At 35.2% G+C, this 12,725-nt stretch overlaps 1 protein-coding gene and 1 long non-coding RNA gene across 2 annotated transcripts; one reads left to right on the top strand and one right to left on the bottom strand.

The window, feature by feature from the left end:
* Positions 1-388: 388 nt before the first annotated feature.
* Positions 389-12,283, bottom strand: LOC309494970 (uncharacterized protein). Its single transcript, XM_082164472.1, has 5 exons — positions 11,548-12,283; positions 9,447-9,525; positions 2,631-2,708; positions 1,566-1,922; positions 389-1,484 (listed from the first exon to the last, which is right to left on the bottom strand). Exons 1-4 carry the CDS (start codon positions 11,608-11,610, stop codon positions 1,768-1,770), a joined length of 375 nt encoding a protein of 124 aa, XP_082020598.1. The 5' UTR covers positions 11,611-12,283; the 3' UTR covers positions 389-1,484; positions 1,566-1,767.
* Positions 5,186-7,472, top strand: LOC309494972. The gene is made up of 3 exons (XR_014204495.1): positions 5,186-5,301; positions 5,793-5,849; positions 6,498-7,472. It is a non-coding gene; the product is annotated as an uncharacterized lncRNA (long non-coding RNA).
* Positions 12,284-12,725: the final 442 nt, after the last annotated feature.

Below are 12,725 nucleotides of genomic sequence, written 5' to 3'. Positions count from 1 at the left end.
CCCTGTCTGGGTTATATCTCTGTGGTTCCCCTTTTTGGAATATTTTCCTGTCTCTTTTTTGGATTATCTCGATTTGTGTTTTTTGGATAAACTGCTGCTGCACACCTCTCCTCATCCCTGCTTAAAACTTAACTACTCCTTGTTTCAGAAGACATTTAAAAGTAACATTCACATAATGTTTGCAAAATGATACAATGGAATGTTTCCTGAATGTTTAATGATGGCAATAACCAAAAAAAAAAAGAAAAAGAAAAAGAAACTGGACAATTTGAACATTCAGAGAACATTTAGAAATAACATTTTCACACCTTAAAGGGAACGTTAGCAAAAGTTCTTTGAACGTTTTTTGTTAGCTGGGATGATTAATATAAGCGCATATAATTTAATCTAGATATTTATAGGTTTAATTCCTTGTTGTGATTCTTATTCATTTATCGTAGAACATTGTCTTTTGTTATATTACACTTATCCACCATATAAAACAAATGTGTTTATTGGTTGACAAGTTTGAAAAGTTCATTCATCATCATTGAATCATGCATACTGTTTATTAAAACATATAAACAGTGTATGTATACTGCACAGTAATTAACAAGCTAATATTCCATTCTTCATTTTGTCTGCTGTTTTTTTTAATCCATTTGTTTTCATTTTTTCCCATTACTAGCCTGACATATTTATCTTTGATGGTATACAGAAGTGAGCCTATGTCAATCGATTCAGTTTCCTGATAACGAAGGCTGCATTTTGTCACAAAAAATATATTAAAAAAATTAATAATTTCCATAATATTTACAGATCTATGCTGTGTCAATGACAGTGACATCCACATGTAAGATTAGTTTAATTCTGTCACAGTCAAAGAATTGTTTATTTTCCTTGACTCACAATATATTTGAGAATGCAGCGTATAGGAACATACAAAAAGGCATGAATGTTAATAGTCTTTACTGAGAATAGTTGTAGTCAAATAAAAAGAGCCAAATAATATAAAACCTTTGTGTTGTCTAATATTGTATAAATTCGATCCGAAATACCCTGTCATAATCTAATACAACAAATCTTGTTTGTTTTTTTGATTGTTGGGGGAAAAAAAGTTTATATTCTGTTTGATTACATAACATTATCATACAGAATAAGAAAAACAAGAAATAAATAAATCATATGGAGAATCAGTATATACAACTGGACTTCCTAATTCAAAGAAAAATAACACCATGACGTGACGAGACAATATGGGTTTCATTTTCCTTCTTGAAGAAGGAAAAAGAAACCCATATGAGTCTTTTCATGACATGGTGTTATTTTTCTTTGAATTAGGAGGTCCAATAATATCTAGATGATGCTGGCAGAAAAGTTTTCTTTGCTTCAGAACCAACTACATGCGTCTGTACATATGGACGAGGCTTTTACAGCTTGGACAGTGATGCTCTACGTCCTTGCAGGCATTCACACAGAAAGGAATCAAACAACATGGCCAGATCCTGCACAGAAAAAACAGAGGAGAATTAGCACGTTCCTAAAGTTCTTAAAGTGTTCCTTGTTAGCTGGGAATAGTTCCTTACCCAAAGATGCAAAGAACACCACAGATTACCCACGCCATCGTTCCATTGATGTATGTCGTCTGTGTGACGATCTGCTGCTGGCAGTAAGGACATCTCATCTGCCCAGGAGTTTCAGTCAGATGTGGTGACACTATCACTATACATAAAGAGATCATATTGATGAAATACATTTAATATGATCATAAACCTCTAACATACTATTCTATTCATATGCATCATGCATCATGCATGAACCTTCTAATGTTTGACTGAAGCAGAGTCTTATTAAACTAGAGCTTTTCTGCTCACCCGGGGCAGACTGGACCATCTGAGTGACGGTGGACATGACGGGCTGTTGGTTGTAAATTACCATTGGAGCTGAAAGAGAAAAAAAGCTCATGATGAAAACCTACAGAACCAGTCTGGCTTCTGATGCGCCCTTTATGTGTTGTTGACTGTTTTAAAAGCTTTAAAAAATCCTTGAGATAAGGACATTTTAGCCCGTAAACAGTTTTTATTCATGTTATAGTCTTATATTAAAGCGTTCTGGTTGTCATTTAAAGGGGTCGTGACATGATAAATCAAATTTGCCTTGATCTTTTGACAGAGGTCTTTGTATCATTAAAACATCCTGCATAAAACCTCCATTATAGTGTTAAACATTCATGGGAAAATACATCTGCATATGTATTACATCTGCATACAGACTGCCTCTAAAGCAAGATATTGACGAATAGTTATAAATCTTTGCATCAGAATGCCCCACCCACTGGCGTTCAGTCGCTTAACAGCTGACATTTGCTTACAACAGATGTGAGCGTTGCGTCAAAAGCAAAAAGAATCCATTATAATCACTGACGCTGTCTACACTGGAGGCTCGTTCAGTTTCTGCATCACAAACTATAAGCAAACGATTTCATAATGGTTTGTCTGTAAATGATACACATATATATAAAACCTATTTGTTTTTTGCGCAAAAAAATTAATTAACATTAAAAGTGAACCTCATGGAATATACTAAAATAATAAAATAATCCATGTCATGACCCCTTAGATAGTCTCAAATCACAAGACATCAACACTCACCAATAGTTGGTGACTGGACTGTCTGAGTTACAATGGATGAAGACATGACCGGTGATGGGTAAACTACGGCCATTGGAGCTGGAAGACAGAAAGCCATGATTTACAAATGGCAGCACAACATTAGGTTTATAAGTCAGAATTGAAAAGGCCTTTTCTCCAAGTTCTCTATTTTTTCTGTTTTGAGGTCATATTTATGGAAGCCCATTTCCGCCACATAAGAAAAAAAAATCATAATTATTAACCATACCATACCATCTTCTTCCGCTTATCCGGGGCCGGGTCGTGGGGGCAGCAGTCTAAGCAGAGATGCCCAGACTTCCCTCTCTCTAGACACTTCCTAGCTCTTCCCGGGGGGACACCGAGGCGTTCCCAGGCCAGCTGGGAGACATAGTCCCTCCAGCGTGTCCTAGGTCTTCCCCGGGGTCTCCTCCCTCCACAATTGTCTGTCTTGTACGTCATCACGTTGAAAAGGTCACGAAAAAAAGAAGAAAATATTTGACATTTTGAAGTTGAAAGAGAAAATGAGATGGAATTTTTCACCCTTCCCTACCTTTCTGAACCGGAGTACACAGACAAATAAAATAAAAGATGACGTGACTCGTGACCTTTCCAACGTGATGACGCAATGCGTGGCGCGTCGCAGACCAACACAAGACAAACAATTGTGGTTAAAAAGTATATACATTTATTTATTTATTTTTATAAAATGGCCAATCATTTCGCTAGATAAGACCCCATTCCTCAGCTGGGATCATGCAGAGTCCTTTGAAGCACTTCAAAGCCCTTTGAAACTGCATTGATTTTCTGGTTGCCATTGAAGTCCATTGTGTGGAGAAAAATCCTGAAATGTTTTCCTCAAAATGGCTTTGGATGGCAAAATCTTGGATGGCATTGGAAATTTTCATTTTGAGGTGAACTAATCCTTTAACCAAACCGTTTCAGTGACAATTGGCTTCCATTGTATGGACAAAAAATACAAACAAAACAAAACAAAACAAAACAATGAGCCATTTCTCAAAATATGTTTTAAGTTCAACAGAAGAAAGTCATACAGGTTTGAAACGACATTATTCCTCTCGACAGAGATGGGCATAAATACATAGAAATGTATTTAAAATACAAATACAAAATACTGTGTGAAAAAATGTATTTAAATACAAATACAGTATTTTGTATTTTAAAAATACATAAAATACATGTGAAATTGGCCATCCAGTGCAGGTATACACTGTAAAAACTAAAGGAGCCTCAAATATCCTGTCGGATACTCAAGGAACTTCAAAATGTAATTTAAGTGCCTCAAAGCTCTTTCTCCTATAGTAGGGTTACTGGAGGAGCATTGACAATCTTTGAGGTTCTTGCTGGAACTTATGGGATCCTTTAAGCACTTTGTATTTAGTTCAGAGGTTCTGGAGTCACCTTTTCATTACCATGAGACCTCGAAGTGCTTTGAGGGAAAATAGAGGAACTTGAATGCGATAAAAGGGTTATTGGAAGATCTTTTAACATTTAAGTGGTTCCTGGAAGATCTCTTATGTTAAAGCCAGCATCTGGAGGAACCCAATGGTTCAGTGAGGCCAGAATAAGATTATTATTATCCTATTATTATTATTATTATTATAGGCTACTTAAGTTTGATTCAGTATACATGCCCAGGTGAAAAAGACGTAATATTAAAAATGTAGCCTACTTGAGTGTGTTTTTAGTAGGCCTACAATACAAATATACTTTAATACATTTTTAATACATTTAAAGGAGAACTCGGTAACTCTAGCGAACTCTTGTCACTTCTTCGCTGATTTTCCCTTTTGTTGTCGCATGTTTTCCCCACAAGCTCCCCCTACAGCTGTGGGGGGGGGGGGGGGGGGGGGGGTGTATATTTCACAACACAGTGTAAAAAACTCACTTGCGGCAGCCTCCTCCCCCTCTCTACCGCTGCTCATGTGCGTTTGTTTTGATCGGAGCAAGCCAACTGTATCGCGTGGAGCTATGTCTACCGAGGTGGGTAATCTGGTAATACATCATACATGCGTGTGTGTTTATGTCGAATTGCCGTAAAGCAATTTGTGTTTCGCGCTCGTTCTCGTTCTAGTTCTCGCTTATCACGAGACTTCCAATTTCTAACTTGCCGGGACGGTAGTGTTGCAAGTTGCAAGGTTGGTTTTCCGCCTGGGAACGCTGGGGGGAGCGGGGAAAGTCACCAATATCACCAGAACAGGTTGTTTAACCATCCAAATGATTTCTAGACAGTTTTATTAAGTTAAAAAAGTTACCAAGTTCTCCTTTAACAGTAGCCTACGTCTTTTTCACCTAGGTAGCTTACATTTATTTAGTATCTATAGGCCTATTTTATTGATTAATTTAAACATTAAACAATAACACTAAATTATAATAATATTAATAATATGAATTCATTAATTATTAATGAATAAATAATAGTAATAAATTAATAATTTTACCTTCTTCTTCATAAATTATTATTTGAAGAAGAAGAACCAGGAGGAGAAAAGTTTTATTCTGTCACGAAACTGCTGCTATTCCTCTGCTGTCGTCGCTTCAGTTCCTCGCGCTGCTCGCGCGCATCAAAGCTCAGCTGATCGACGTCATCGGATTTGAAGTAACGGCTACTCTCATCAAAGCTTCCGCCGTTTGTTCGGCTCTCCATTACAAGGTTTGTAAACTCGCCAAATAAATATAAATACAGAGTCTACTCACTATATATTCAAACACACACATATAAGCTACATTTATTATACATTACTACTTTTTTACAGTGTTTACCACTCGTTTATTGCACAGTATCTGGTATGAAGGTTTTATAGCCGCGATGCTGAACAGTTAACGTTAATGAACAAATGGAAATTATTGACTTATTGTCTTAGATTGATTTAGTCATTCAATTCAACATATTCTGTACAACTGTGTCTTCAAATTGCTGATATAGCCTAACTAATTTAGCTGATTCCTGCTGTCGTCATTGACGTTTGTTATGAATAACAAAAGCAGGTTAATATAGTTTGGTCTGTTTTTGTTTAGCCTAACTTTACTTACTACAGCCTGTAGTACAGGTGCCCTCATTCTCTCAAATACCATTTTAAAGCCATTTACTGGTCAATAAATATTATGTTGTGAATAATCAGCTTTGTTCTTTTGTTTCCCCAGAACAACCAGTACATTTCTAAAATAATCTGAACATTTCAGAGGCAACATTGAATTACAGTAAGTTACTTATACACCACATGCAAGTACTTTATTACTATGAACTTTCTCTGTGTGAAATTGTATTGTTTGACTGTGTACTTTTTTAATCAGTTATTCTCTGAAAATCTTCCCTCATGCTCTCAAATCTCATTCATGTTACTCAGAAAAATAATATCACAGGTTTGGAGCCAATAATGCTATGCATTTTTTATAGGCTATACCTTAATCATATGCATTTGAATATAAGACATTTGAACCCTGAATTATAACTTCAAGTTTAGTCTTTTTCGAAAAGAAAAAAAAGGAAAAAGCTATTATATGGCTTCATAAGACTTACAACAAAACCCATAACACATGAGTTGTGAACTCATTGATTATTTTTAGGATCTTTTCTGGGACATTTTTGGAGCTTAACCATTTTTACATAAATTGTTGCATTGAACTGAACTAGTCAAGTGTACATAAGAATAGTTTCATGAATGAATTACACAATTTTTTTATGCTTGTGTTTCATGCAGTGATATTGCATTATGCCTGAGATCTGCTTTCGGGTTCCACAGACAGAAAGTCAAAGAGGTTTGGAACGTCACAAGGCTGAGGAAATTATTTAAATTTCCCAACTATCACTTTAATAACCTTACTAACAGTAAATGTTGTACTTTGCAGGGATCTCGGTAAGCTGAAATACAAGTTTGATCAAGAATAAAAATCCTCCTGTAGACCTGAAAATCACTGAAGTGCCTGGACCATCCACCAGAAAAGAGGAAAAACAAACAGGAAAATGAAGCTGATGCACCTTTTCACTTTTCTAACTCGTTAAGTACCTCACGTGTCCCTTGTGAAGATTTTATAATTGATTGCATTTTATGTTGCAGCGAGTAAAGGTGCAGTCACATTTGTGAATTTCGTGAAATTACGCAGGCAAAAATGTCCATTGACCGTTGTCAGCAGTGTAGCGACGTAATGTATGAAGCACCACACAAAATTGCTGATCGAGTGAATTCACCAGTGAACATTCACAGAACAACAGATAATTTTACTGCACCTTAACTCTGTTAAAATGGAAAATGTTTTCTGCTTGTTGTGACATAAGGAATTCTGTTTCCGGGTCGAAACCTCTACTTCTACTTTCTCTATCTTGTTTCTAGATATTGCGAATACTCAACAACCATTTATGGGAACTGTTGATTCAAGTCACACATTTAAGCTTTTCAAAAGCCATAGTGTACATAACAGTCTCCAGTCTAACAGCATCCCAGACTTCAACATTTTATGATTCAAAATAGCTGAATAACTAACTATCTGAGATTCGGAATAGAGATAAAGGTTAGGATCCTAATTTTCAGGAATATTACAGCACAATGAGTGTATATTAGCACTGTTTGTTTTTGGCATCTGATAGAGCTTTTGGACTTGGAAACAGTGACGTCAGACTTAACAAGCGGACTGAAACATGTTTTAAAATTAAGTGAAGATGGACATTTTTAATTAGTCAACATTTTTATTTTTTACATTGATTTATTACTTGGAACATGTTTTTTCCATGCATTTTGTTGAGATGTCTTTTCTTGTGTAGCTTATTGTATACACATGGTTGATTATTCATGTTACTTATGTATTATACTATTTGTGTGTGTGTGTGTGTGTATTCATTGATATTAATCTATTACTAGCTCTTTTTTTTCCAAGTGCATGGAAGTGTATTAAAATGTATCTAAAATATGTAATAAACAATTCTTATTTTGTATTTGGTTCAGTTTGTTTATTATAATAGAAGTTAATGGTGGTAACCATAGTAACAACATGAAATTAATTTAATACAAATAAAATAAAATTGAAATTTGGTTCCTGGAGGCACCACCTGTGTGGTTCCTCAGAGAACCGCCCCTTTTTAAAGGGTGCCTAGAGGATCTACAGACGGTTCCGCCGGTGTGGCAAAGTGAAGAACCCCAAAAGGTTCCTCCAGGCACCTTTTATTTTTACAGTGTAGGTCACAGTGAATGAAGAAACTATCTCTGCCCTTTCTTTCTTTCTTTCTTTCTTTCTTTCTTTCTTTCTTTCTTTCTTTCTTTCTTTCTTTCTTTCTTTCTTTCTTTCTTTCTTTCTTTCTTTCTTTCTTTCTTTCTTTCTTTCTTTCGTTCGTTCTTTTTTTCTTTCTTTCTGGCAATTACAAATAAACTTATGCAAAATAGCAGCCATTTATATAGGCTACTTATTTCTGGTTACAATGTAGTCTATTACTTGTGGTGAACACTATTAAAAAATTCATACTGTATGTAAAACTGTGGGAACCTTTTCTGCTATATCTAGCAAAGAATATGGATGGGCGATATGACCAAAATCTCAGATTTACTTCACAGTAACAATATCATGGTTTCACAATGATCAATATCAATATTTTTTGCAGGTAGTCCAATGCTTTTTAAGTCATTTTATGTTTATTTTATGTAAAGTTTATTTGTTTCTATAAGTTTATTAAAATTAGAAAGTGTATCTAAAATTAGAATTAATTTAGATTAATTTAACACTATTTACCCCTTTTTAATTATTATTTACAATAAAACTAAAAGCTGAAGATGTTTGTGGTGTATCATTCATTAGTGCTTCTTTGTCCACTCCAGCGTTCCAGTAATTCCTGCCCACTAAAAGCTGCATGGATAAATTTGCTTACCCCACAAATAGGCCTATCTATGTAAATGATTTAGAAAAAGTTCCATAAATTCAAACTTTATATCATCGTTATGATATGTAGTGTCATATCACCCAGCCCTAACATGCAGTGATGCTTTAAACACATTTGACAAGCTAGTTGATAAAAATCAACAACCGGTCAAGACTGATTGGCTTACGCTATTTTCCCACTTGTCTTTGCTCTTTTATTCTTTCATGCTAATTGAAGGGAATAATGCACTATTTTAACTTCAATCAACAAGTAGAATTGATCATGACATTCTCACCTTATAAAAAAAAGAAAAGAAAAAATAGCTGATCCAATGCTGAGCTAGTGAATGTCTGAACTAGTTGCACAAAATCAGTACCCTGATAAAGAGGTTGACTGGCAAAAAGTATTTTATGTATTTTGAAAATACAAAAATACTCATCTTAAATGTATTTAAATACAAATTACATTTGATTTTTTTCAAAGGCTTCAAAATACAAAATAGTATTTTGTATTTCAAATACGTATTTTAAATACATGTATCTGAAATACTGCCCATCCCTGCCTCTCGATCACCAAGCTTAAAGAGCAATACTGAATAGATGAAGGAGATCAGGAAATGAAGGTATACTTCACTGCTGGAAAGATAAATGTGTATTTAAATTGGGTCATTTATGTAGTAGAAAAGTTTTACTGCCACCAGTGTTCAATTCGGCTGGAAACTGCAGTGAATTGTATGTATAAGTATGTTTCTGGAGTTTTGCAAAAGTGTAGGTGGGGGAGCGTTTTTCCAGTGACTTTAATATTGCTATTATCTTTATGTCAGGTTTTCATATAGCAATTATCTGTAAACATCACAAAGTGACTGTGGAAGCACATAATCTAAAGTAAAGAATATGATCCCCATCTTTTTCAAATGTAAAATTGCTATAGGCTACTCATAATATGACACATACCTGTGTGTTTCTGCAGTCGACGGAGAGCTGTGGAAATTCTGATGCTCTTTCCAATGAAGACACTGGGATAGTGATGAGACTGTGAGAATATGCACGGATATGGCCGATATAAGGGGTGGAGCTGAATCACAGGTATGAAGGCTCATGCAAATGCGTTTTCAGAAGTTTCTCGTGAAATCATGCAAAATAAACTGAGTTCCTGATGGAATGACCAGAGGGAACATGTTCACAAAACACCTCGATATCCAGTACTAACAGCTCCTCCAGTGTCCCATCTCATCCCAACCATGCTTACACCAGTCAACTTATCCAGTTTTGCTCAATCTCAGACTGTTGACCTTTATATTCTCTCAAATGCTTGACATAAACACACTAAAAAGAGGACTGCATGCCGTACGTTATAAAGATAAACCCCATATTTTTGATGGAAGAGGTTCAGTTACAACCTGTAATGCGCACAATGTTTGTTTTGCATGTATCCTGGTAACAAATGAACACTTGTATTTGGACAGTAAGACTGGACAATGAAACTGGATACATGAATACCAATGAATGCAAAGACAATAATGTATTTGTCTTTGGTGTTTTATTCTGCTGTTCTACAGGAAGATCTCATCTGGGGTAATGACATTTCTATATGGAGAGTGTATAATAAATATTTTTTAAGTGAAGTACAATGATGCGCAGATTGAGCAACCACTGAGATGTTACTCCAGGCAGTGAGGACAGGTAATGTTGGTTACCACTATTGCTTTCAAAAGAGTTTTTATTAATTAATTCAGCATCTTTCACCCTCTAGTGTTTACAATGAAGTGTGAATCTCACAACATGAATAAAAACAGAAATGACGAGTCTCTGGTGCTGAACACTCACCTGTATTGACCAGAACTGGACTGTGGTGGACGGAGACCCATATGGAGGGGTTTAATGGGGCGAAATTAAGCTGACAGATCTGTAAAAGGCCCAACTCTTACGGAAAGAACCCTTTTGACCCTTAACTTTTTAACATTAGTTTTATCTCTGTCTATTGTGACTCACTGTTTTTAAAATACAATCATTACGGCAAAAAAAAAACAACAACAACAAAAAAAACATCTCTTGGGTATTTATTGATGATGATATTATAACAAACTCGTACTTCTATGAGTAAAAGTTTACTATAAATCTGAATAAATCAGAGGGATCAACTTGTCACAATCATTAAACTGGTTGAGGTCAAGAAAACAACAGAACAGAAAACTGATTTTCTTAGCAGAGATATATTATGGGGAAAAACAACAGTGAAGTGGTACAATAATAATCCAACAGTACAAATGACTCAAAAAATAAAATAATAATAAATACAAAAAGAATAGTCATGATATAAGAATGTTGGATGCAATGAATGTGGTGATACTTATATGCCACAGTCCATAGATGAAAGAAGAACCCTTCTAGACAATGTAGTTCTTCAACCTTGGTAACAGTCAACAAATTCAATACAAATACTCCACACAGCAATTCCAAGCAGAAAACAGTTATTATCCTCTTGATTAATATCCCGTTTCGATGACCCAAGGCAATGAGATATGAGATATAATGCAGGTAAATTAGTGCTTTCTATTTTTTTATTTTTTTTATTACAGAATAAAATAACAAGACAAGCTTCAAACCCCCCACCCACCTCCCCATGCATTCATACCACAACCACAATCATCCACACATTCATAGTGTTATGACAAGAAAGCAAAATAGAAGGAAGCACAAAGCAAACAAAATTAATAACATAAGAAAATGAAAAATAAAATAAATAAATAATACTGATAAAAAAAAATCAATAAACAAAATACAATAGAATTAGCAAAACATTTATGCCATAACACATGGCGCGCCTTTAAGAAAGTACACCTAATATTTATATCTCTAACTCAAGTAAGCAGACATTCCATTTATTGTCATGCTCAGTTATTCTGTTGTTATTTTCCTTTCTATTCCCAACATGTACCATGCAGTAGCAAAGGAGTCCTTCTACAAACAAAATATTAAACATTAGTATAAACCTCAACAACAATGGAATACATTTTACACAGCCACCATTGAATATGAAACAAAGGAACCTTACTTTGATTGAGCATAAAACGGTACGTTTCCCAATCAGGACATCAGTAAAGGTAAGGTTAGCCATGCTTTCCTCTTACCAAACAGCTCTCTCTTCTTCTACTCCCACCTGTATTTAAACTTAGCCTAAAGGAACAATAGTGTCCCCTGCTAATGGTGGGTAGTAGAATAGCACCATAAGTAGCATTTAACTGTTACAATATCATCGAGTATTCTAGATCTTCACAGCTCTCATCCCAAGGTTTATCACTGATCGGTCATTAAACACAATCAAACACTTTTTGTTTGTGTATTTTAAACACTGTGATACTATAGCAATAGGTCCGGCACTGTTGTGGTAATCAGTTACACATTGTGCATAAAACATTTTGAACTGCTACTATATTTAGACACACAGAGACCTCAAGAATCAGCATATGAATCTCAACAACAGTGACATAATGTATGCTGGGAGCTACCATAGTATAAAACTCATCCATGGTTCCCAGCATGCATTACAATATATATATATATATATATATGCACAAACACACACATACCAGTTATTTGTGATAAATAATGGTAATGTTATGAGTCTAGGTTAAAAAAACAAACATTTATTTGGTTATTGTCACAATTATGTTCTGTCTTGTCTGGACCTGTTCTATGGTTTCCAATTAGTTAAGTCTTGTCAGCTGTTCCTTGTTTAGTCTGCTTGTGTATTTGTAATGGGCCATGTTTGGATCTTCCAACAGGACAATGATCCAAAACAAACTCAAAATCAACACAAAAATGTGTCAATGAGCACAAAATGAAGCTTCTGCCATGGCTGTCCCAGTCCCCTGACCTGAACCATATAGAAAATGAGTGGAGTGAACTGAAGAGAAGAAGCACCAATATGGATCTGGGAATCTGCAGGATCTGGAGAGATTCTGTATGGAGGAATGGTCTCTGATCTCCTGTCAGGTGTTCTCCAAACTCATCAGGCATTATAGGAGAAGACTCAGAGCTGTTATCTTGGATTGCAAAAAGGATTTAATGAAAGGGTGCCAATATTTGTGGCCAACGTGTTTTGGAGAAAAACATTAATTTCATAATGTGATTCCCCAGCACTTTCAATTCTTTTCCTTCAATGAAAGGTTTGATTTTTGCACATTTTTCAAAAGGATAAACAATGCAGATTTATTTTTTTACAGCCATTTT

This window comes from Leuciscus leuciscus, assembly GCF_965113295.1.
Source record: "Leuciscus leuciscus genome assembly, chromosome: 3".
In the NCBI taxonomy this organism is placed as follows: Eukaryota; Metazoa; Chordata; class Actinopteri; order Cypriniformes; family Leuciscidae; genus Leuciscus; species Leuciscus leuciscus.
The sequence above is the reverse complement of the archived record's forward strand: the minus strand, read 5'-3'. Positions and strand labels throughout refer to the sequence as shown.